This window comes from Chiloscyllium plagiosum, unplaced genomic scaffold (assembly GCF_037043375.1).
Source record: "Chiloscyllium plagiosum isolate Xiang-an unplaced genomic scaffold, Cpla_swu_hap1 HiC_scaffold_1, whole genome shotgun sequence".
NCBI lineage: Eukaryota > Metazoa > Chordata > Chondrichthyes > Orectolobiformes > Hemiscylliidae > Chiloscyllium > Chiloscyllium plagiosum.
The window spans coordinates 37,001,048-37,028,162 of NW_028270139.1; the positions used below are offsets into that span (position 1 = coordinate 37,001,048).

General features: G+C 41.1%; 1 protein-coding gene across 6 annotated transcripts in view; it reads right to left on the minus strand.

Moving 5' to 3' along the window:
- wdfy3 (WD repeat and FYVE domain containing 3) overlaps positions 1 to 27,115 on the minus strand; it is a 407,974-nt gene that overhangs the window by 310,726 nt on the left and 70,133 nt on the right. For 5 of the 6 annotated variants that reach the window (XM_087985817.1, XM_043696088.2, XM_043696098.2 and 2 more), the window contains one exon: positions 16,432 to 16,642. In XM_087985817.1, coding sequence (XP_087841943.1) covers positions 16,432 to 16,611 — 180 coding nt within the window. In that variant the 5' untranslated portion in view covers positions 16,612 to 16,642. The remainder of the gene's footprint in view (positions 1 to 16,431; positions 16,643 to 27,115) is intronic. The other variant, XM_043696108.2, reaches the window with a different exon arrangement.

Here is a 27,115-nt window from a genome sequence, read left to right on the forward strand (position 1 = left end):
TTCTTGAACAAGGGAACAGCAGTTGTTATCCTCCAGTCTGACCAAACAGGCGGACGAAGGTAAAGTGGTTGATGTGGTGCATTTGGATTTCAGTAAGGCATTTGATAAGTTTCTCCATGGTAGGCTCCTGCACAAATTTCCTGAGGCATGGGATTGAAGGCAATTTAGCCTTTGGATCAGAAATTGGCTAGCTGAAAGAAGAGAGTGGTGGTTGATGGGAAATATTCATCTTGGAGTTCAGTTGCTAGTGTGTACTGCATGGATCTTTTTTGGCCCCACTGCTGTTTGTCATTTTTATAAATGACCTGGATGAGGGTGTAGAAGGATGAGTTAGTAAATTTGCAGATGAGACAAAGGTCAGTACATTAGATTAGATTAGATTCCCTACAGTGTGGATACAGGCCCTTTGGCCCAACTAGTCCACACCGACCCTCCGAAGAGTAATCCACCCAGATCCATTTCCCTCTGACTAATGCGCCTAACACTATGGGCATTTCAGAATGACCAATTAACCTGACCTGCACATCTTTGGTGTGTGGGAGAAAACCAGAGTGCCCGGAGGCAACCCACGCAGACACAGGGAGAACGTGTGAACTCCACACAGTCACCCAAGGTGGGAATTGAACCTGGGTCCCTGGTGCTGTAAGGCAACAGTGCTAATCACTGTGCCACCTATACAGTTGTGGATCATGCTGAAGAATGTTGTAGGTTACAGAGAGACATAGATAAGTTGCAGAGCTGGGTTGAGAGTTTGCAAATGGAGTTTAATGGAAAAAAAAAGTGGGAAGTGATTCACTTTGGAAGGAGTAACAGGATTGCAGAGTACTGGGCAAATGGTAAGATTCTTGGTAGTGTAGATGAGCAGAGACATCTCAGTTCCATATACAGGGATCCTTAGAAGTTGCCACCCAGGTTGATAGGGCTGTCAAGGTGGCAAATGGCGTGTTAGGTTTTATTAGTAGAGGGACTGAGTTTTGGAAACATGAGGTCATGCTGCAGCTGTACAAAACTCTGGTGCAGCTGCACTTGGAGTATTGCATGAAGTTCTGATCACCAGATTATAGAAAGGATGTGGAAGCCTTGGAAAGGGTTCAGAGGAGATTTACTTGGATGTTGCCTGGTATGGAGGGAAGGTCTTATGAGGAAAGGTTGAGGGACAAGGCTGTTTTCATTAGAGAGAAGGAAGTTGAGAGATGATTTAATAGAGACATGAGATTAGATTAGATTCCCTACAGTGTGGAAACAGGCCCTTTGGCCCAACAAACCCACACCAACCCAGACCCATTTCCCTCTCACTAATGCACCTAACACTATGGGCAATTTTAGCATGGCCAATTCACCTGACCTGCACATCTTTAGACTGTGGGAGAAAACTGGAGCACCCAGAGGAAACCCACACAGACACGGGGAGAATGTGCAAACTGCACACAGTCGCCCAAGGTTGGAATCGAACCTGTGTCCCTGGTGTGGTGAGGCAGCACTGCTAGCCACCATGCCACCCTATACAAGATAATCAGAGGGTTAGATTGCAATGACAGCGAGCGCCTTTTTCCTAGGGTGGCGATAACTAGCATGAGGGGCATAGCTTCAGGACAGATATCAGAGGTGGTTTCCTTACTCAGTAGTAGGGACCTGAAACGCACTGCTGCAATTGGAGAGTCGCCAACTTTAAGGTCATTTAAATGGTCATTGGATAGCAATATGGACGAGAATGAAATAGTGTAGGTTAGATTGGCTTCAGATTAGTTTCACAGGGTGGCACAACATTGAGGGCCAAAGGGCCTGTACTGTGCTGTAATGTTCGATGTAATATCCTTCTGACAGAAAGGAGACCAGAATTGCACGCAATATTCCAAAAGTGGCCTAACCAAAGTCTTGTACAACTGCAACATGACCTCCCAACTCCTTTACTCAATATTTTAACACTCTTGACAAAGACTGACGCAGACGATAAAATTCATCGCTTTCCCCTCAGTTAGGTAAGGCTGAGTTGGCAAATTTCAGGAGCAGTGTATTTGAGGACTAAAATCTCAAACTTAAGACTAAGAACTTAGTTCAGTGGGATTGTGGTGTTCTGTGCTCAGAAGTGCTTCAGAGACTTGGACAAATGAGAGCACATGCTTCAAAGCACTGGATAAGTTCCACATCTTTTCAGTCAGTGCAGTTCAGATCATATCAGCTGCATATAAAAAAAGCCACGGCCCTGCTCCCTCCACTAAAGGAAGAGATAAAATACTATTTTCACTTTCTAAAATAAATTCACTCAATAATAATCTAATTACAATCTGAATGAACCTCCCCATTGATTGTCAGTGTCTCAGGCTGTTTGGCAGCAATTAAGAATCATCTCATTGTGCTAGTGTAAACTTCAGAACTTTAACTGTTCACACATTGAAAGAAGCAGCAATAACTTTGACTAGAATAAACTGTAAGGGACAAGGACAAACTTAGACAGGAATTGAAAACTATAAACCCTGTCTGGTAGAAGGAGGAATCAAAGCTATATAAACAAAACTGTTTTAACAATCCTTTGATAAATGGCTGCCTTCTGCCATAAGGACAAATGATTGCAGTGAAGAATTTAAGGAGTTAATCATAGGAAAGTTGCACCTTCAAACAGACAAGCCAATACTAAATGTAATAAGAAATAAACAAGCTACTTCTGATAAAAAGGCAAGACGTAGACGTAATGGTTCCAGAAGATGAGTCAATATTGTGAATGAAAAAAATCTCAAAGGATCATCAGTTTATGTCACATCTCAGACTTGAAAGTGAGAAAATTATAAGAAGAAGAATTCAAGTCCAGGATTCCTCACAGCAGAACAACACTGCACAATGATTAAACCCTGAACAAACAGAAATATAGAGTGTTAACTTGCAGCACTAATCAGGTCACAGCCAAGCTAGGTTTTGAGACTTGTTGACTGAAGGGGTCTTATTTTGGTTGCTACAAGCAATAAAGTTTAAATAATTGTTTCAATATTCAATTGAGAGATTTCTTAATAAGTAGCCAAATTACAAGTAGCTTGTGGTAATTTACCCACAACGACGCTCTCAAAAAGGTACTTACACTGGAATCATTACTAAGGCATCATTACAAAGGCCAGAAATTATTGCCCATTCGTAATTGACTTAAGTAGTTGGGGGTAAACTTTCTCCTTGAATTGCTGTTCTTCCTGTTATAAAGATATTCCATCAATGCTGTTAAGGTTGGGCATTCTCGAATTTTGATTCACATTCACGTTATTTCTTTAATCACTGAAATTTGGAAACTTGTAAATGATGATCTTCCCACTGCATGCTGCCACAGTTCAGCTAAGTTGCATGGGTCATGTGTTTGAAAGGTGTTGAAGCCTCAGCAAGCTGGGCAGTGAATTTTGCAGTTGCTGCCACAGTGTGCCTGTGGTGGATAGAATAACTATTTGAAGTTCTGGATCAAGTTTCTAGTGTGTTTATTGGAAAGCCATCACAAAATACAGAAACTTCCGGTTTTCGTGATGGGTTTCAAAATCAAGTTTCTCAGTGAGATATCGTATAGCTTCTGAAAGAGTAGGACAACTCAGGAAACAACTTTCTGAATTCCACCCTTAACCAGGCGTGTGTAGTCAGCAATTAATCAGGTTCAGCAGAGCTGCTTTTGTGGCTTATGCCTCAAATTAGAAGTTCAAGATTTGATTTGCTAGTTTAAGAACTTTATTATTTTCATAAATGTGTGCAAATGAACATTATAAGTTTCGATATTTCTGTATCCCATTTGTCCCTATATTGCTTCTCCTCATTAGTCCTTTCAAAATTAATGACTTCAAACCTTTCTTTGCACGAAACATTTATTTATTATGTGGCTATTTCAGAAGTCAATATCCTCCTGAAGTTTTCTATTTTCATTGCGATTCACTACATTTTCAAGCTTTGTACCGCAAAACTGAAATGTTGCCTTCTACAGCAACCAAAAATATTAGGCTATTCTTTAGGGGAAATCATTGTGTATGCTCCTCCAGCCTGATATACTTTTACCACAACTGGCCAAGCTAACTTGCCCATAGTGTTCAGGGATGTGTAGGTTAGGCACATTAGTCAGGGGTATATGTAGAGTAATGGGGAATGGGTTTGGGTGGGTCACTCTTCAAAGGGTTGGTGCAGACTTGTTGGGCTGAAGGGCCTGTTTCCACACTGTAGGGATTCTTCTATCATCTTCTTCCTATCTCTTAGCCAAATTCGTAATCACATTACCACTGGTCCTTAAATTTCATAATGGGCATTAGGAAAATGATAACCTATGTGCAAATTTAAGAAAATATGTTTAGGATGTGCAGAAACCAACATTAATTACAATACATTCAGCAACGTTTTATATTTATTAAATCTAAGAAACCTTGTACAATTACTTTTTAATTATTCACTTGTGGAATAGGAGCATCACTAGCTGGGCCAGCCTTTGTTGCTCATCCCTATTTGCCCTTGAGAAGGTGGCAGTGAGTTACCTTCTTGGAACTGCTAAGGTGCATGTACTGTAGGTTGATCCACAATGCTCTTAGGGGGACAATTCAAGAATGTTAACCCAGATATAGTGAAAGAATAGCAATATATTTTCAAGTCAGGATGCTGAGTGGCTTGGGAGAAGAACTTGCGAGGAGTGGTTTTCCCATGTATCAGCTGCCTTTGTCCTAGATGGAAGTGGGCATGGGTTTGGAAGATGCCAAGGATCTTCGGTGAACATCTGCAGTGTATCTTGTAACAGTATATACTGCTGCGAGTTAGGGATGGAGGGAATGGATGTTTATGAATATGGTGCCAATCAAGCGAGCTACGCTTTGTCCTGGGCAGTGTCAAGCTTCTTGAGTGTTGTTGGAGCTGCACCCATCCAGGCAAGTGGGCAGCATTCCATCATGCTCCTGACATGTGCCTTGTAGATGATGGAGAGAGTTTGGGGAGTCAAGTGGTGAGTTACTCACCACAGTATTCCTAGCTACTGGTCTGCTCTTGTATCCACTGTTTTTGTGATAAGTTCAGTTGACTTTCCAGTCAATGGTAACCCCAAGAATGTTGATTGTGGGGGAATTCAGTGATGGTAACAGCAGTGAATGTTAAGAGGTGGTGGTTATATTGCCTCTTATTGGCGATGGTCATAGCCACACGTTTGTGTAGTGCATGTGTTATTTGTCACTTGTCAGTCCAAGCCTGGATACTGTCCAGATCTTGCTACATTTGAAAATGGGCTGCTTCAGTATCTGAGGAGTCACGAGTGGTGCTGAACAGTGCGCAATCATTGGCGAACAGGTCATGATGAAGCAGCTGAAGATGCTTAAGCCCAGGTCACTACCAAAAGAACTCCTGCAGAGATGCCCAGGAGCTGAAATGGCCGACTTCCAACAACCACAATCATCTTCATAACTGCCAGATTTTCCTGTTCTACTAAATTCATTCATGGAATGTAGATGTCACTGACCAGTTTCTTCTTCACTTCCCTAATTGCTCAGAGGACAGTTAAGAATAAACCACATTGTCTTGCCTAGGTGCACAAGGTAAGGATGGCAGATTTCCTTCCCTAAAAAGGTATTTGCGAATAAGATGAGTTTTTCCAACAATCGTTTCCCGGTCATCATTAGACTCTAAATCTCAGATTTTCTTTTATTGAATTCAAATTTCACCATCTGCCACAGCAGGATTTCAATCTGGGTTCCCAGAATTATTTCAATCAGCAGAGAGTTTGCCCCCAATACCTACGGATTTCAGTTTTATTATGGTTCCTTGATGTGCAGGGATGTCACTCTCACCTCTGGAATTCAGGTCTCTTGTCCATGTTTGAACCACAGCTGTAACGAGGTCAGCAGCTAAGTGGCCCTGGCAGAACCCAAATTGGGCATTATTGAGAAGGTTAATGGTCAGCACTGTTGATGACACCTTCCATCACTGAATTGATGATCGAGGATAGACCGAGGGGATAGTAATTGTGTGGATTTGGTTTGTTCTGCTTTCTCTGTAGAGGACATACCTGGGCAATTTCCACATTGTCAGATAGATGCTAGTGCTGTAACTGCACTGGAAGAGCTTGATGTGAACGTGCTAGTGTTGGACTGGGGTGGACCAGGTCAGAAGTCACACGACACCAAGTTATAGTCCAACAGGTTTATTTGAAATCACAGGTTTTTGGCGCACTGCTCCTTCATCAGGTGAAGTGAAGAGAAACACACAGGCACAAAATTTATATACAGAGAGATCAAAATATCATACAAATGGAGTGAGTGGAGTGACCCCAGGCTGAAGTAGTGAATAGCAAATAAAGGGATGACCTAAAATCCAATTAATTGAGGCAGAGAGATAACTACAAAAAATTAAAAATAAGATGGTGTTGGAGCCAAACCAAATGGCTGCAATAACGCTCAACCCATTGTACAAGGAATGCCCAGCTTCTGTCATGACACTACAAACTTCTTACAGAAACTTGGCACCGACAGACCAGTGAAACCAGGAGCATTCCGCATCACAATGGACGTTTCGGCCCTCTACACCAGCATCCCCTACAACGACAGCATTGCTGCAATGGCCTCTGTACTCAACACCAATAATTGTCAACTTTCAGGCGCCATCCTACAATTCATCCACTTCATCCTTGACCACATCTTCACCTTCAACAACCATCTCTTCATCAAGACACACAACAGCCATTGGGGTGCATATTTGGTCCCCATATACCAACATTTTCATGTTCAGGTTTCAACAAGACTTCTTAGCTGCATAGAACCTCCAACCAACACTATACACCTGACAGACAACATTTTCTTCCTTTGAATTCATGGTGAAGAACGCTGAAACAACTACACACCACTATTAACAAGTTCTGTCCCACCAAACTTACCATGGACTACTCTTCAGAATCAGTATCATTCTTGGACACACAAGGACTGACACCTCAATACCTCAGTCTCCCGCAAGCTCACAGATAACCTCCCAATGCTACACTTCTCTAGCATTACAACACTGGGTAAAGCCTCCTGCTTAATTTAAACCAGCAACACCGAAAAGATTTATCCCATGCAGTAATCTGTAAAAATTCGAGAAGTGAAGAACTATTTAAAGTAAAAATTAACTTTATTTCTTAAGGTATAAAAGAGAATAATTAACTGACAACTATTTACAATTCCTTCCTCTACCCATCTTCTACCTTCTCCTTCTACAATACTAGTCTGATAAAATCCCAAACCAACACCCTCCCCAACTCCCGAATTAAGATTTACCAAAAATTCAAGGTTTCAAAACCAGTCAGCTACCGATCCTTCTCTTCCTCGGTCATCTTTTCTTCTTAGGGATTTCTGTTTCACAGGGCACTGATCAATAAAATACCTTTAAGAGGGCTATTTTCTGGGCAGCCTGCAGATGCTTGTGGCTTAGCAGTGTTCCCCCCAACTGTTCAATTTTCCCCGGTCTTATACCTTCCAAAGCAATAGATTGTGTCATTGGCTTATTAAGATTGTTAATATATTAAATTCAAACCTGATCGGAGTTTGGTATTTTGAGGTATAATTTAAACTGATTGATCTAATTCGAATCTGTTTTGTCGTTTCCAGGCAACCCAGCTTTCGACCAAGTGTTACATTGTTATCTTATTCAGAACACTTGGTGCTGTCAAGTAGTTCTGGTAGCTTTTAACTCTCAAAAGGTACAGTACACCCACATCTTCATAACTAGCTTCCACCCTGTTAAAGGTAGAATAGGTTAAAGAAGCCATCCCCTATGGACAAGCCCTGCGTATATACAGGATCTGCTCAGACATGGAACACCACAAAGGACACTAAAGGATGCCTTCATAAGAATGGGATACGGTGCTCAATTTATCAATCACCAACTCTGACATACCACACAGTGAAAATCCGCAACAATCTCTTCAGAAGACAGACAGGATACAACCGATAGAGTACCCTTTGTCATCTAGTACTTCCCCGGAGCAGAGCAACTATGCCATCTTCTTCATAATCTTTAATATGTCATTGATGACAACACACATCTCACCAAGTTATCCCTACGCCTCCACTTCTCGCCTTCAAACAACTGCCAAATCTTAAACAAACAATTGTTCACAACAAACCCCACAGCCTTCAGGACATCAAACACAACACCACAACCCTGCCACTGCAACCTCTGCAAGTCATGCCAGATCATCGACATGGATACTACCATCACACATGGAAACATCACCTACCATGTATATAGCAGATACTCATGTAACTCGGCCAATGGTGTCTACCCCTCACGCTGTAGGCAAGAATGCCCCGAGGCATGGTATATCGGCAAGACCATGCAGATGTTATGACAACCGATGAATGGACAGTCTGCAACTTTTGCCAGATAGGAATGTTCCCTCCCAATTAGGGAGCACTTCAGAAATCAAGGACATTCAGCCTCCAAACTTCAGGTAAGTGTCCTCCAAGGCTGCCTTTCAGATACACAACAATGCAAAATCACCGAGCAGCAACTAATAGCCAAGTTCATGAAGACGGCCTCAAACGTAACCTTGGGTTCATGCTGCGCAACATGTAACCCCACCACACTGTTCTGTATTTGTAAAATCTTCCTTACTATCCTGTTTTGATACCATCATTTCGATAACTTATGATCTCAAACTTAATTTGTACAGTTTTGGATTACTAGGTACTTTGGCTGGAAACTCAACATGCGACTCTTATACATAAGATGTTATTCCAACCAATTGGTTTGTCTCCAGCACTATCTTATTTTTAAATTTTTTCTAGTTCTCACAGCTTCAATTAATCGGATCATACATCATCCCCTCACTTGCTATTCAGCTGTTGACACTTTACGCACACCGTGTGACACTCGCGATCACCTGTAGAGACTTTCTATTTTGCCTTTGGACACTCCACTCACACTATTTGTACAATCTTCTGATCTCTCTGCATACACGTTCTGTGTTGTGCTTCTCTTCGCTTCACCTGAAGGTGCAGCATTCCAAAGACTTATGATTTCAAATAAACCTGTTGGACGATAACCTGGTGTCATGTGACCTCTGACCCAGAAGTGGTTTGGCTAGGGGAGCAGCAAATTCTAGAGCATAAGTCTTCAGTACTGTTGCCAAAATGTTGTCAAGGCCCATAGCCTTTGCAGTATCCAGTGTCTCCAACCGTTTCTTGATATCACATGGAATGAATCAAATTGGCCAAAAATTGGAATCCCTGACACTGGAGACCACTGCAGGCGGCAGAGATGGATCATCTGAGATTGCCATGAATGTTTCATCCTTATCTTTTCCAGCACTGATCAATTGGTTTCTTCCAACAGTGAGAAGCAGATATTCGTGCAACATTCTCCTACACTAAGTTGTTTAATTATCCACCACCATTCACAATTGGATATAGCAGGATTGCAAAGCTTAGATCTGGTCTGACTGTTGGATAGTTTACCTCTAATCTCAGGAATAATTTTATCCCTGATAGGAAACTGAACGGCCTATCAGCCATATATCCCTGTTCATTTTCAGAACAGGGGTTTAACATTTGAAACTTCATAGCCCTCTGGCATTATTTCCATATCCAAACATACCACAACCTAGAATGCATCCTAACTGTGATGTGGAGTTACCAGTGTTGGACTGGAGTGGACAAGATCAGAAGTCAGACAACACCAGATTATAGCCCAACAGGTTTATTTGAAATTTGAAAGCTTTCAGAGTGCTCCTCCTTTGTCAGGTGAAGTCAGCGCTCCGAAAGCTTGTGATTTCAAATAAACCTGTTGGACTATAACTGAGTGTCGTGTGACTTCTGATCACATCTTAACTAGATTAGGTAGTTTTTCTACTTTATGCACTAACTACCTTTTAAGTTTAACCCTCTTTATCCCATAGTCCCTGCATCATACTCCAGTATGTGGCACTGACAGAATTCATTATTAAAAAAGCCGAAAATAAAACCCACTAATTTAGTTTATCTACTTTTGCAAGGGGATTTCATTTTTGGCTCTAAAAACACTATCCTTCCTGTGACTATGCTTTTAAACAAGAAGCCTCTTTGGTTTTAGGTATGCTATTTTTAGGTTTTTTTTTTGTAACATGGAATAGCTATGAATTGAATTTGCAACTTCTTAAACAAATTTCACTGACATACTTAACAACTGTTTATCATAACAATTCAGAGATTTTTTACAATAGAATGGGGAAAAAAAATCACCCTTCAAAGCAATCAGCATAGGTTAAAAGCATTTTGCTTGAAATCGACAATCTCCTATTCAAGAAAGTAAGTTAGTGCTTAATCATGTTTAAACCTATAGTATAAATTCACCCTCCAAAAGTTTGGTTGCTTTTTTACAAATATCTCACAGCATGTTATTGTGTCAAATAGGCTACTGTACATGGTTTCTTCCCTCTGGATAAGCTGAACATTAAATCACATGATTTTCATTTTAAAAAGTTTAATAACACCTCTTGCTGCTCAGAGGTGAAAGTGGTTACAGACAAGGGAGTCTCAGACAAAGGAATCAGGTATCCAGTCACTTTTTATGACATGTAATTAGATGTAAATGTTTCGTGCCATTTCACATGGGGGGAGTTATTAGATATCGAGTGGTGGAAACATTTTTTCCTTTCTTCCTGCTTATCATTATGGCTGGAGAACAACATATTCCTCTGAAATCACCAAAGGAACTCCAGCATTTAATTCAGTTTGGGAGAACAGGAGCAATGTGCATGGATTAGCAATGCAGAGGCCTAGACTATAGTTCTGGGGGGACATCGGTACAAATTCTTCTATAACACCAGATCGAACATAAATTCATTAAATTAAAAGCTGGTCATGGGCTCTTGTGGAGCCAGAAGGCCTAGGTTCAAGCCTCACTTGCTATCTGAACAAGTTAACTAAAAATATCTAAAAGCTAATGTAATATTGACCATGAAATCAGTGGGGTTTTTTGTTCCAACTATCAACAATCTGGCTAAGGTCTTTTAAGGAATGAAAATGTCTTTCTCATCTGGTCTAGCTTAAGATGATACCAGTCTGACAACAGTGACACCTCTGAAATAGCTTAGCAAGGTACTCAGTGGTATCAAACCGGTATTAATGTCTAAAGAAAGGAATGAAACCAGACGAACCACACGTCAGCCTCTGCACCAGAAACAACAGCAGCAAGCCAGCCAAGTCAACTTTTCAAAATTGTCCTTACTAATATCTGGGAGCTTGATCTAAAAACAGGAGAGCTGTCCCACAATCAACTACAGCCTGACAGTCCCTTCAGACAATGTCCCAGATGGCATCACCACCTTCCTGGATATGCCCTATTCCATCTATCCTTCCAGGACAGACCCAGAGATGCCAACAAAATGGCATACAGTTGGAAGGAGTGGTCTTGGGACTCCTCAGAACGTAGTACATACACCCATTAAGTCTCAAAATGGGAAGTGAAATACTACCAACAAAGCCCCTTGACAGTTACATCACCAACAACCACCCTCCCCTCAGCTAAATGAATTAGTACTCCTCCACGTTCAATACTAACTGAGGGTGGAAAGGGCACAGAAGAGACCCATCACCAAGATTAACTCAGTTGCACCAAAATTGATGAAGCTGACTGAGTTCTAAACGTTGTAGCTGCTGGATTGAAGCTACAGCAGGTGGTTAAAAAAAACAATAAAACAAAGCACTCTTGTCCTTGTCCAATCTTTATAATGCACTGAACCGTGATGGTGTTGGTTGGAGTGACTACTGCACAGTCCTTGTGGAGGCAAAGGCCCATCTCTACATTGAGGATATCCTCCAGATGTTATGTAACACGAACACTGTGCTAAATGTGATAGGATTTCAAACAAATCTAAGTCAAAACTGGGCATCCTTGAGACGCTGTAGGGTACCAATAGCAGAATTGTGTGCAGCCATGATCTGTAACCTTACAGACCAACATATCTACCACTGTTCTATTACCACCATGCTGCAGGATCTAACTTTACTCCATGAAGAATGGAGGTGGTCATACTAGGAGCAACACCAGGCATACCTAACAATGAGATATTGACCTATTGAAATTACAAAACACTTGTATGTGAAATAGCTGAAGTGACATGTGAGAGACAGAGCTAAGCGATTCCATAACCAACAGATCAAACCTAAGTCGTTCAGTCCCGTCAAACACCATTGTGAATGGAAGTGGACAATTAACTGAATGAGTTAGTGTCACAAATATCCCTTTCTACAATGGGTGGCAGTGGGGGAAGATCAACACATTAGCAATGAATAAAGCTGAAGCATTTGCAATCATCTTGAACCAAAAGTGCTGATAGGATGATCCATTTCATCTTGCTCCTGAGGTATCCAAAATCTCAATTTCAGCCACTTCAGTTCACTCCATGTGATATCAAAGAATGGCTGAAGGTACTAGATACATCATCCATGGGGCCTTGTCAACATTCCAGAGAAAGTACTGAACCCATGCTCTAGCGTTAGATCAGACTTATTGTTATGTAGCTATCATAGCTATAACACTGCCTAACCATATTGAAAATTCCACAGGCACGCCCTGCCTGCAAAAAGCACAATATATCCAACCCAGGAGACGAGTTGCTTACCACAGAATTCCTTGCCTCAAGCCTTGCCTTGCAGCCATAGTATTTAAACAGCAGGTTCAGTTTAGTTTCTGTTCACTTGTAGCTCCCAAGGAGTGGATAGTGGGGAATTCTATAATGGTAATTCCATTGAATATCAGGAGAAATAGTTAAACTCGTTGTTGGAGATGCTGACATTGCACGACACTTGTGTTGCTTGAATATACCTTGCCAGTTATCAGCCCAAGCCTAGATTTTGTCTATACCTTTCTGCAAATGGGCATGAACTGTCATTTCTGAAGGACTGACAATTGTGCAGTCAGCAGCTAGCATTCACATTTGTGACCATCTGATGGAGGGAACAATATGTGAAGACAGAGAAAGCCAGTAACAACAGCCTATTAACATGGGGACCAGCAGGGAAAGTAGGATGATCAGCAGTTTAGTGTGAATAGAGTTAAGCGTTCAAGAAGTGAGTCTCAATTCACAACACAATTACACTAAAACCAGCTAGGTTTTCTTTTACCTGAAGGTTTCCAAATGTGCACATGTTGATAACGTACACCGAAAAAAATAAACACACTCTGAAAAGCACTGCACCATGTAGCTAAATTTTTAAAACACAGTTCAATAAGGGCACATTTCCTCTATTTTGGGGAGAGTTAATTATTTACATAGTTAAGATTTAAAGGGCATATACAGTACTATTTTTGTGGTGCATAAATGCTACCTACCATGCCAGTACTGTAATTAAATATGCTAAAATACAGCAATTAAAAGAGGCTGTTATTTACAGCCAATTAAATATTTAAGTGTTTACCTAACCCTCACATTAAGACACAGGAATTGTGCTTCAAGCTTTAAACTACCCAGAAACTTCCCTTCAACTCTTTGCTGTTAAATTTCTAATCATTATTACAGAATTGACTGAAAAAACAAACTAATTGATCATAGAAATGTCCTTCATCAATATTCTTTTTTAGTTCCAATTCTTCTATCTCTGCTGACAGCAATGTTGCAATTGTAAAGGGTTATTTTTCCAATTAAATCTTAGATGCTCAAGGGACAAAAGCATTATTTTTGATGGCTCTGGAACCTGGGTCTCAACTGAACTTTAAGACAGTGCATTCTACCTTGGTCACGGTTGGAAGGAAACTGACAATTAACTTAAGTGAGCTCAAGTGGTATGGATCAATCTAAAAATATCTAGTGAGAGGGTACGATTACAAACACAAATCATGAAGTATAGGACATGTAGAGAATCCAATAATTGAGGAACTGATGTTTTGCACGGTGAACATTCCATACAAGAAGAGGAGCTGAAGTATAATTGCAATGTGCAATGGGTATACTTCACCACTGAATCTCTGTGAACACTCGATACTAAAAGGCATTGATACTAAAAGGTATTACATTGAGTCCTGTAGTATCTGTTCATTTCCATTCCTGAATAACAATTTTATAATCTAAGCTGACAGCACAATGGGTCAGTGGTTGTCACTGCTGTCTCAGCTCCAGGCACCCGGGTTTAATTCCAACCTTGGGCAACTGTCTGTGTGGAGTTTGCACATTCTCCCTGTGTCTGTGTGGGTTTCCTCCGGCTGCTCCGGTTTCCTCTCACAATCCAAAGATGTGCAGGTTAGGCGAATTGGCCATGTTAAATTGTCCACGCTGTGCAGGGAAGTGTAGGTTAGGGGTATGAGTTAGGGGTAAATGTAAGGGAATGGGTGTGGACTTTTTGGGCCAAAAGGTCTGTTTCTACACAGTAGGGGTTTAATTCTGGTGGTATTATTAGATAAGTCAGATCCCAAGCTGAAATCTGGTTTTGTAGGTCATTTTGCTTACTTGGTTTTAAACGAGATAGTCTTTACTGACCCACAATCACAGAATGTTGGTGATTTGGTTTCAATAATAAAACACAAAAAAAATTAGAACAAACCTAACTATTTACATATAATACAAGTTTAAAGATTTCAAAACAATATTATTAATTCCACAGTATTTACAGAAAATTCCATCCTCTGTCACATTCACAAGGTTTGAGTTAGCTGTGGATTAAATTTTCCAGTTTAAAGAACCTGACCGCCTTTTCCTTAAACTTTCATGTAAATGAGCACAGACTTTCACAGCTAGAAATAATTCCTTCATTGTTTTTAACCAAATAGAGTCATAGAGTCAGAGGTGTACAGCACGGAAACAGACCCTTTGGTCCAACTCGTCCATATCCCAACCCAATCTAGTCCTGCCCGACAGCATCTAGCCCATATCCCTCCAAACCCATCCTATTCATATACCCATCTGGATGCCTTTTAGATGTGGCAATTATATTAGCCTCTACCACTTTCTCTGGCAGCTCATTCCATATATGCACCTCCCTCTGCGTGAAGAAGTTGCCTCTTAGGTCTCTTCTATATCTTTCCCCTCTCACCCTAAACCTAAATCTGGAACTTACAAACTAAATTCCTTACATTGAGCAAACCTGTTTTTAAACTATTTTAAACTATTATCCATCTGGAGCAAATGTGTCTCACATGCAGCTTCAGTCAAACAACCCAAAAAGGCTTTTTATAAGCTTTGGGTGTTTCCCAAGCTAAAAAACAAAATGGAATCTTGTAACCAGAGCCTAATGCCCAAGATTGGTTTATTTTGATTAAACAAAAACTCTCCCAATGCAAATAAAACCCCATTACTCACCAGGAAGCCTCTCTCTTATACCATGTTTTAAAAGATATCACCATGGCTACAAAAATATTTACAACTTAATATTAAAACCCTTCAGAGACACACAGCAAAGCCATGTGCCGCTAGTTAAAAATCCAAACTCGAAAATAAATAAGATATTAATACCACAAATCACATTACAACAGAGAAACTTTAAAAATTCTAATTTCCTTATTTGTATCTGGAGGCCCAATTTTTAGTCAATCAATACCTACAAGCTTTGGGTCATTTGCAAATTTTGAAGTCACACCTTGGTCATCCACATCAAGGCAACAGACCAGGGTGTTAGGACTTTAAGAAACTTCTTCCAGTCCAAAATACAATTATTCACAATTATTCTGTTTGTCACTCAGCCAACTTTGCATCTGTGTTATCATTTTCCTTTCAAATTATGGATCGTAACTTTGTTACGTCTTGTGTAGCCCTCTTTCATGCGTCATATCAACTGCATTATCCTTATCAACCTTTTGTTATTTCAAAGATCTCAATTAATTGGCAAATATGATTTGCTTTCAACAAATCTATGTAGTATTTTCCAAAAAATGTTACACTTGTCCATAGCTAATTTCGCTCTTGATTACGGTTTCCAAAGCTTTTCTTGTACCAAAGTTAAACTGCTTGGTATGAGCAGTATTTCAGAGTAAAGATGAAATCTACGAAAACCATGCAATATACGTAAAGGCTTTGAAAATTCAAAAACATTGTTGTAAGAAATCTATTATTTTTTAACATTCAGAAGAAAGAAAAGTGAAAAAATCTAAGAGAGCACTGACACACAACTCAAATTTACAATACAATCCATTTGTGAGGTTGTCTTGCCAACATTAAAAAAGTACTTTCAACAGCAATGTCAGCCAAACTAATCCTTTCTTGGAAAAGTAAAATGACCCTAAAAGCAACGCAAACCTCAGCACACAGTGAGCATTACTTAGAGACCACAAACTATATTGAATGGTACATAGGCATGCCTAAGAGAATCAAAAAGTTAAAGGAACTAATTACATTGATGAACAAACAAGCAACAATATAAAATTTCACTGTTATTCATCTTTATTTCATTTCTGTCTCAGTTTTAATTTTTGAAGACCAATTTTTTTCGTTGTGTAAAGTTTAAGGTTTTATTTTGTGACCAGCTTTCACTATCCCAGTGCTAGCTGAATGCCTGCACTCACCCGGTTGAAAACTGGCAGCATCATGTACAGCTTTTCCTCCTGTTCCTTCTGGGTCATGTGCCTTGGTGAATGACACAGTTCCATGAAGAGGCGGCGTAAGTGCATAAGGCCAAGTGCATTATCCTGAGGACTACATTCTTCCTGCCGTGGACGGCCCATGATCCTTTTCACCATGTTCATTTTTCCCAATTTCCTGAAAACACGATCAATCCTGTTAAATAACAGTTTTAGTGTTAATGCAGTTAACTGAGATCAGGTATTTTTACATCCAGCTCTAATTGCATATTAATCTCTATATTCAACAGAATTATTAATAATTATTGATAAAAGAGTCACTAATAATTTTCTAAAAATTTCTGAAATAGATCTTTCTGTACAAGACTTAAGATGTTTCTGAACTTGCAACATTAATAAATAGCAAAAGGCAGTTGATAACATTTGCCACTGATGTGGAAGAACATCTCAGCATTCTTGGGAGGATCAAAGTATTTACTACAGGATCAGTACATACCACAGACACAGACCATTCAAGCTTGAATACTGGATTTCAAATGGGGTAGGGGTAGTAGAATAGGTGTCTAGGAGCTATTTTGTTCCAGGTTTATTGGACATTTTAATAAGGTGCTTGTCACCAAATCACATCTCACCAAATAAATGACATATTGCAAAATATTAAACCCTCAAATCCCATTTGAAACAAATAAAAAGCTTATATCTCTCTGCCCCCTCTCTTTAGATCACCAACCAGAATAACTGAACATTTATACCCAACAAGACTAAAAATACTTAAGATACAGGTTTCATTTATATCAGAAATAGCAAAAAAAAACTTAATAACAGTAGTAAAGAAAATTTGAGAAAGCTTAGTTATGCTGTTTCAATTAAAAAACTACTTTGCAACACACTCATTGGACTGCTTCCTCCCAATGCAAAATTAACTCAAAATCATCAATTAATACATGATGATTTTGAACAGGATTACAAAAAACAACAACTTCATCATTCTGACCCTGCTCCCACCAAACAGCTGATCACAGAACTTCAATTCCTAGCTCTCAAGATAAATAATATTAACAGTTTTATTTCAGGTGCTGTCACACCCTCCTTCAACCTGTCACCCCACACATTCCAATTTTTAAAGTTTTATCATTAAGTATTATTTATTCTCAGAATAACAAATCATTTTCAGACTTACCAAATGGCAAGTTAGCAGCAACAAATTGACTGAAGTCATGGACATACTACATGTTCCAGACACAACTACAGGAAGTGTCACCAGCAACATAGCTTTGAATTCCAGATTTCAGAAGTTAAGCAGGGGCTGGAATTACTGGTCTGCATCATGAGACAAAGAACTACGCAGACAGCATGTATTAGGAGGTAGTCACATTACATATTAAAAGCATGCAGGCAGAGGGGGGAATGGGAGACTGTACAGTCTAAAAAACAGACGGGTAGCACCTTCCAGTCCTCGAGTTCCATAGAAGGGTCACTGGACTCAAAGATCACCTTGTTTCTCTCTCCTAAGATGCAGCTGGACCAGCAACTTATGCTTTTGTCCCAAGTCTATTCTGCTTTTCAACTGATATTCCTATTTGGAAACCAATACAGCCAGAACAAAGTCCATGCACAATGCATGTATCAGCTGTCACAGGAGAGGGGGGAATGGAAAGGCAATAATGTCAATGGGCAGCAGTCATTGGTTGGATTTTTTGTAGGCCACCAATTAGCAATGGTAGGCTCAGGCATAGTACAAGTCAGGAGATGAAACACGCTCATACCTTGTGCAATGGAGTAATCATGGATGACTTCAATCTACATATATATGAGGTAAACCAACTGACAACACTGTGGAGGACAAATTCCTGGAAGGTCTTAGGGATTGAAACAGTCTTATGTAATGAGAAAGGGCAAATTAATAACCATTTTGTAATTTTACATTACGTTTGAATGTGACCTGGTTCAATCTGAAACAATATTTGAAAAAAGGGAAACTGTGAAAATATGAGGCTCAAAAAGGCTGGGCTGGATTGGGAAAATACATTCAAAGACATGCCTCTACATGGACGATGGATAGTCTTGAAAGAACTTTTACATGGCTCATAGCAACATTATATCGCTACGCAAGAACTCAAAAAGGTTAGCCAACTGTGGCTGACAAAGAAAGGAAAGGCTTATAAGGTGACCTGAAATAATAATCAATGTACTATAATTGAAGGAGCAAGAAACTGATAAGGAAAGTAGAATAAAAATGCAGTTTGCAAAAAATAAAACACAAATGGACTATTACAGCTTCTATACAAAAAGGAAATATTTGACTAAGAAGCAATTCCATTAAAAGTAGTGCCAGGAGAATTTATAACAAGGAATAGAGAAATGGCAGAGAAGCTGAATGATTGCTTTATGTCTGTTTCTATCAAGGAAGATGCAAGAAATCTCCCAGAATAAGAGATTCAAATGACTAGGGAGAATAAGGATTTCAAGGAAAGGATTAGTAAGGAAATGATGCTAGAGAAATTAATAGGACTTTGAAAATTGATAAGTCATCAGAACCTGATGGTTCACATCCAGAGTACTGAACAAGGTAACTACAGAAATAGTCAATGCATTGCTATTCAATTTCTAAAATTCCATAGATTTTGGGAACTACAAAGAGGAGAACTACAAACCTATATCAGCCTTACATTAATAGCAGGAAAAACATATAAAGCTATCATAAAGGACATGATAAATGGTCACCTGGGTTAAAAGAAAATTGATCTGATTGGGCCTTAGTATGCATGGATTTGCAAATGTGAATGGTAGATGATAGCCATTTGAAACAAACAAAAATAGAAATTGCTGCAGAAACTCAGCAGATCTGGTAGCATCTGTGGAGAGAAAGCATAGTTAATATTTTGAGTTCTGTGATCCTTCTTCAGATTGCAAATGAGAAGTTATATTTGATAAGCGTAGGAGTTTCTTTTGAGGATGTCAGCAACAAAACTAATAAAAGGGAAGTCAATGGATATATTTCCAGAAAGCTGCTGATTAGGGCCCCTGCCCCAGTCATCTCTTTAGCACCCACCACAAATTTTGTTCCCTAACCATCAAATCCATCTTTCTTCATGGTCGCTGCCTGAAGCTGAACCAGACATTTACAATGTTAATACAATATTCATACTTCAGATGAACTTCCAAAACCATAGTTGTTCCACCACCTATTAATACTTCAGTAGTATTGTCTGCTCAATTGTTTTGCTCATCTTCCATCTTCTCATTTATGCTTTTGTTATCAATACAGACCTAAATCTTGTAGGGGTTCATTCTCCTCACTACTTTTCTTTAAACCAGTGCATCACAACCTATTCTCAATTTTAACACTTGAAAGCTAGTCAGTTTTGATATAACGCAATCGTTCCGGTCTCGTCCGATCTTACACTATAAGAAAATCACACAACAGCCATGGCATTTAAACTAATGGGGCCAGCATTGTATTATAGCCAATAGAGACAAGGAAAGTTCACATTCTACAAACAACAGTCTACATTCTTCAATCGCACAAAAGCCGATTCACGTTAAAGAAACACACATTATAGCAGAACTGACTGCACCTAGTCCCAAATACCAACAAAAAGAAAACAGCAATAAAGCATTGTAGCATTCAGCATAAAATTAATGTATCAGATCAACATGTGCAATATGAAAATTTGAAATGAAAATCCTCAGCCCTTAGGGCCATGAATTCCTCTTCCTAACATCCCAGTGATGCAAACATGCCTGCAGAAGCCTGTTTGGCCATGCCCAACCCAGAAGACACCCTATGACCCCCACCACCAAAAGCCTAACAGGGAGACCTGGAGTACATCAATTCAAAAGCAATACTCACAATAGATGCTGTCCAATGCCATCAATCCGCTACACCTCACCTAACAGCACGTCTGACCACAATTTCGGAGACTCTCAGCAAGTCAACACAAGCAATTTTTAAATCAACACCTTAATTCTATTCTATGCATCCACCTTTCAAAAAATATAGTTTGGAAGGGGCCTGAACAGAAACAAAGTGTCCAAAATCAACAATTCTTTACAAATTAGCAGTACAATATAGCATTAATATAAGAAAGCATGTGAACTCAAGTACCAGAGATGCTCCTCTTGAATTCTAGATGATATCAGACTCTCATCCCTTTAAACGGCCATCCTGAACAGCAATTGCAACTAGGCAAGTTTAAAACAATCCTTAATGATGAAATAATACTGGAAAATACTGTAATTGGCTACCTTTAGTAAACTCAAAAATTCGACCTATACTAGTACATCAAAACTACTATTTTAACAAAAGAAAATGTGTTATATTCTGTAAATGAGCATAAAGTTCAGTATCTTTAAAATTTTTGTACAGTACATTTAATGGGACCTGTTAGTGCATTCAGTATACAAAAACAGAAGCAAGAAGTCTTTCCTGAAATGAAGCCCCCCCCCAGCTATACCTTCTATGAATTGTACAGTCCAAACCAAGCAGTGATACCGGGGGGGTCTAAATCACCAAAGATTTAGTTGGTTGTTCATCTTCTGGTAGCTTTGCCAACTTTGAACATCTCACCTCAACTCTTGCATTTCACTTAATGTAGATTGGCTTTGGGCTAGATTTGGTGAATTATTCACTGCAGAATTCCCAGCCCCTGACCTTTCCTTCTAGCTACAGTGGTTATTCAGCTGATTTTCTGAGGCTCAGTTAATAGGCCTCGAGCAACCCTGATCATTTTGCTTTATGCTACACATGACACAAACCAATGGAGAGAGTTCATTGATTCCCATTAAGATCAATCTTCTTAGGGATCCTTGGTGCCAAATTCAGTCAAATGTTATTGTAATGTCAAGGGCAGTCACTTGCAATTCATGTCACTTCTGTAACTCTATTAGTCATAGAGATGTACAGCATGGAAACAGACCCTTCGGTCCAACTCGTCCATACCAACCAGATATCCCAATCCAATCCAGTCCCACCTGCTAGCACTTGGCCCATATCCCTCCAAACCCTTCCTATTCACATACCCATCCAGATGCCTTTTAAATGTTGCAATTGTACCAGCCTCCACCACTTCTTCTGGCAGCTCATTCCATACACATAGAAAAATACAGCGCAGTACAGGCCCTTTGGCCCTCTATGTTGCGCCGATCCAAGCCCACCTAACCTACTTGGCCCAGTATCCTCCATATGCCTACTCAATGCCCGTTTAAATGCCCATAAAGAGGGAGAGTCCACCACTGCTACTGGCAGGGCATTCCATGAACTCACGACTCGCTGAGTAAAGAATCTACCCCTAACATCTGTCCTTATACCTATGACCCCTCAATTTAAAGCTATGCCCCCTCGTAATAGCTGACTCCATACGTGGAAAAAGGTTCTCATGGTCAACCCTATCTAAAGCCCTAATCATCTTGTACACCTCTATCAAGTCACCCCTAAACCTTCTTTTCTCCAATGATAACAGCCCAAGTGCCTCAGCCTTTCCTCATACGATCTTCCTACCATACCAGGCAACATCCTGGTAAACCTCCTCTGCACCCGTTCCAGTGCCTCCACATCCTTCCTATAGTATGGCGACCAAAACTGCACACAATACTCCAGATGCGGCCACACCAGAGTCTTATACAACAGCAACATGATCTCAGGACACCGGAACTCAATTCCTCTACCAATAAAAGCCAGTACGCCATATGCCTTCTTCACAGCACTATTTACCTGGGTGGCAACTTTCAGAGATCTGTGTACATGGACACCAAGATCCCTCTGCTCATCCACACTACCAAGTATCCGACCATTAGCCCAGTACCCCATCTTCTTGTTACTCTTACCAAAGCGAATCACCTCACACTAACCTACATTGAACTCCATTTGCCACCTTTCTGCCCAGCTCTGCAGCTTATCTATATCCCGCTGTAACCTGACACATCCTTCCTCATTGTCAACAACTCCACCGACTTTCATATCATCCGCAAACTTGCTCACCCAACCTTCTAACCCCTCCTCCAGGTCATTTATAAAAATGACAAACAGCAATGGTCCTAAAACAGATCCTTGCGGAACACCGCTAGTAACTGCACTCCAAGATGAACCTTTAACATCAACTACTACCCTCTGTCTTCTTCCAGCCAGCCAATTCCTAATCCAAACATCCAACTCGCCCTCAATGCCATACCTCCGTATTTTTTGCAGTAGTCTACCATGGCGAACCTTATCAAATGCCTTACTAAAATCCATATACATCACATCTACCGCTTTACCCTCGTCCACCTCCTTAGTCACCTTCTCAAAGAATTCAATAAGGTTTGTGAGGCACAACCTGCCCTTCACAAAACCATGCTGACTATCCTTGATCACATTATTCCTATCCAGATGCTCATAAATCCTATCCCTTACAATTCTCTCTAAGACTTTGCCCACAACAGAAGTGAGACTCACCGGTCTATAGTTACTAGGATTATCCCTACTCCCCTTTTTGAACAAGGGAACCACATTTGCTATCCTCCAGTCTTCTGGCACTATTCCTGTAGACAACGAGGACATAAAAATCAAGGCCAATGGCTCTGCAATCTCCTCCCTTGCTTCCCAGAGAATCCTAGGATAAATGCCATCAGGCCCTGGGGACTTATCTATTTTCACTCTTTCCAGAATTTCCAACACCTCTTCCCTACATACCTCAAAGCCGTCCATTCTAATTAATTGTGACTCAGTATTCACATCGGCAACAATGTCCTGTTCCTGAGTGAATACTGACGAAAAGTATTCATTCAGTGTCTCCCCAATCTCTTCAGCCTCCACAAGCAACTTCCCACTACTATCCTTGACTGGACCTATTCCTACCCTAGTCATTCTTTTATTCCTGACATACCTATAGAAAGCCTTTGGGTTTTCCCTAATCCTACCAACTAAGGACTTTTCATGTCCCCTCCTTGCTGCTCTTAGCTCTCTCCTCAGATCCTTCCTGGCTACCTTATAACTCTCAATCGCCCCAATTGAACCTTCGCGCCTCATCTTTACATAGGCCGCCCTCTTCCCTTTAACAAGGGATTCCAATTCCTTATTAAACCACGGCTCCCTCACACGATCCTTTTCTCCCTGCCTGACAGGTACATACTTATCAAGGACACTCAATAGTTGCTCTTTGAACAAGCTCCACATATCAATTGCGCCCTTCCCTTGAAGCCTATTTTTCCAAGCCACGCATCCTAAGTCGTGCCTCACCGCATCATAATTTCCCTGGCCCCAGCTATAACTCTTGCCATGCGGTGCACACTTATCCCTCTCCATCACTAGAGTAAAAGTCACCGAATTGTGGTCACTGTCCCCAAAGTGCTCACATACCTCCAATTCTAACACCTGGCCTGGTTCGTTACCCAGAACCAATTCCAGTATGGCCTCACCTCTTGTTGACCTGTCTACATATTGTGTCAGGAACCCCTCCTGCACACATTGGACGAACACTGACCCATCTAACGAACTCGAGCTATAGCTTTCCCAGTCAATATCTGGAAAGTTAGAGACCCCATAACAACCACCCTATTACTTTCACTCTTCTTCTGAATCATCATCGTAATCCTTTCTTCTACGTCTCTAGGACTATTAGGAGGCCTGTAAAAAACTCCTAACAGGGTGACCTCACCTTTCCTATTCCTAACCTCAGCCCAAACTACCTCAGATGGCGAGTCTTCATCCATCATCCTTTCCACCGCTGTAATACTATCTTTGACAAGCAATGCCACACCTCCCCCTCTTTTACCCCCACCTCTGACCCTACTAAAACATTTAAACCCTGGAACCTGCAACAGCCAATCCTGTCCCTGTTCTACCCATGTCTCCGTAATAGCCACAACATCGAAATCCCAGGTACCAACCCACGCTGCAAGTTCACCTACCTTATTTCGTATACTTCTTGCATTGAAGTATACACACTTCAAGCCACTTTCCTGTTTACAGGCACCCTCCTTTGAGATTGATGCCATGTTCCTAACCTCCCTACACTCCAGGTCCTGCACCCTAAAGCTACAGTCTAGGTTCCCATGCCCATGCAGAGTTAGTTTAACCCCCCCCCCCCCCCCTTCCCAAGAGCACTAGCAAACCTCCCCCCAAGGATACTGGTGCCCCTCAGGTTCAGGTGTAGACCATCCTGTTTATAGAGGTCCCACCTTCCCCAGAAAGAACCCCAGTTATCCAGATACCGGAATCCCTCCCTCCTGCACCATCCCTGTAGCCATGCATTTAACTGTTCTCTCTCCTTATTCCTCGACTCTCTATCACGTGGCACGGGTAACAAACCAGAGACAACTCTTTGTTCTAACTCTAAGCTTCCAACATAGCTCCCTGAAAGCCTGCCTAACATCCTCAGCCCTCTGCCTACCTATGTCGTTGGTGCCAATGTGGACCACGACTTCGGGCTGCTCCCCCTCCCCCTTAAGGACCTGGAAAACATGATCAGAGATGTCAAGTACCCTTGCGCCTGGGAGGCAACATACCAAATATGAGTCTCTCTTGCCCCCACAAAACCGCCTGTGCCCTGAACTATCGAATCCCCAATAACTATTGCTCTGCTCTTCTCCACCCTTCCCTTCTGAGCAACGGGGACAGGCTCCGTGCCAGAGGCCTGAACCCCATTGCTTACCCCTGGTACATCGTTCCCCCCCACATGTATCCAAAACGGTATACTTGTTCTTGAGGGGAACGGCCGCAGGGGGTCCCTGCACTGGCTGCTTCCTCCCAGTCCCCCTCACTGTCACCCATCTGTAACTCTTTGGAGTTACTACTTCCCTAAAGCTCCGATCTATGACCCCCTGACCCCCTCTACCTCCCGAATGATCCTAAGTTCATCCAACTCCAGCTCCAGTTCCCTAACACGGTCTTGGAGGAGCTGGAGATGGGTGCACTTCCTGCAAGTGTAATCAGCAGGGACGACCATGGCATCCCTCACTTCAAACATGTTGCAAGAGGAACATTGCACTGCCTTCACTGCCATCCCTCTAAAAGTAACCTTTTTAAAAAAAAAAACGAGGTCTAAAGAATAGAACAAGCAAAATGCAGCACTTAACTACTTACCACAACAGGTCTTATTATTAGGTTAGAGGAGGAGGGTGGGTGGGAGGCATTACCACTCTGCGTGAAAAGATTGCCCCTTTTATATCTTTCCCCTCTCACCTATGCCCTCTAGTTCCAGACTCCCCCACCCCAGGGAAAAGATTTTGTCTATTTACCCTATCCATGCCCCTCATGATTTTATAAACCTCTATAAAGGTCACCCCTAAGCCTCTGACGCTCCAGAGAAAACAGCCCTAGCCTATTCAATCTCTCCCTATAGCTCAAATCCTCCAACCCTGGCAACATCCTTGTAAATCTTTTCTGAACCCTTTTACGTTTTTTTGCCCATGTTTAAAACCAAGGCTGCAATAAAGTCTGCAGTTGAGACATACTGTTAAAATGCTAACTGAGTATCAGCAAGCAGATTTTTGTTGGTAAATGCCTTTCACAACACAATGATTTTCTATCTTTTGGTTGATGCATAGATTGGCTAGATAGGATTTGCCTTGCTGTTTTGGACTGAATCTAGATAGCTGAACATTGGTACAATTGGTTCTGCATGATTTCTGATCCCTGCCACTATTATTGTCCAATCCTCTGCAGGAGTGCAGAGCTTTGATCTATTCCATTAGTGTGGGATCTCTTTGCTCTGTATATTGCCTCCAGTTCAACGTGCGACAACTTTATTAGATTGGCACCTCATTGTTAGCTGTAATTGATACTGTCCTTGAATTCTTTTCCCTTAGTGTTTATTGAAATAGATTTGATCCCCTAGTTTGATAAGTGTGGTAAGGCAAGGGAAACACCAGGTCAGAAGGTTACAGATTATTATGATTGAATTTAAGATAGATAGATAGGGTCTTGATTAGTAAGGAATAAGGGTTATGGGAAGACGACAGGAGAATGGGATCTAGGAACATATCGTGATCAAATGGTGGCGGAGACTCAATGGGATGAATGGCCTCATTCTGCTGCTGTATCTTATGAATATAAAACATTGAACAGCACAGTGTAGGAACAGGCCGTTCAGTCCACCATGTCTGTGCTGCCACAATGCCTTTCAAAACTAATCCCATCTGGCTGCACAAGGTCCATATTCCTCAATCCCCCGCCAGATCATGTGGGGTTATGGTCTTACAAATATTCTTCTGCTGATGGCCCACAACACCTCATGGACATCCAGGTTATAGCTGCATGATCTGTCCTGAATTCAATATTTAACGCAAATGAAGTGACACTCAACACAATGGAAGAGATTCTCACTGTGAACCTGATGACCCTACACAGACTGTGCAATGGTCACTTCTACCATTACTGATGTGGACAGATGCATTAGCAACAGGTAAATAGACTAAGATGAGGTAAAGTAGGTTTATTCTGCTTTGTTGGTTTTGTCACTATCAGACCCAGGCCAGGTCTGGCAATTCAGTCTTTCAGAACTCACCCAGCTGGGTCAGAAGTCTTACTGTACCGCTGAATCAGTATTGATGATGGATACTGAAGTGCACCACCTAGAGTACACTGTTCTCTTGCTATCTTCAGTACTTCCTCCAAATGGTTTACAACATGGCAGAGCTGAGGTGGGCAGTAGGTGGTGATTATCAAAGGTTCCTTGCCCATGTTTAACCT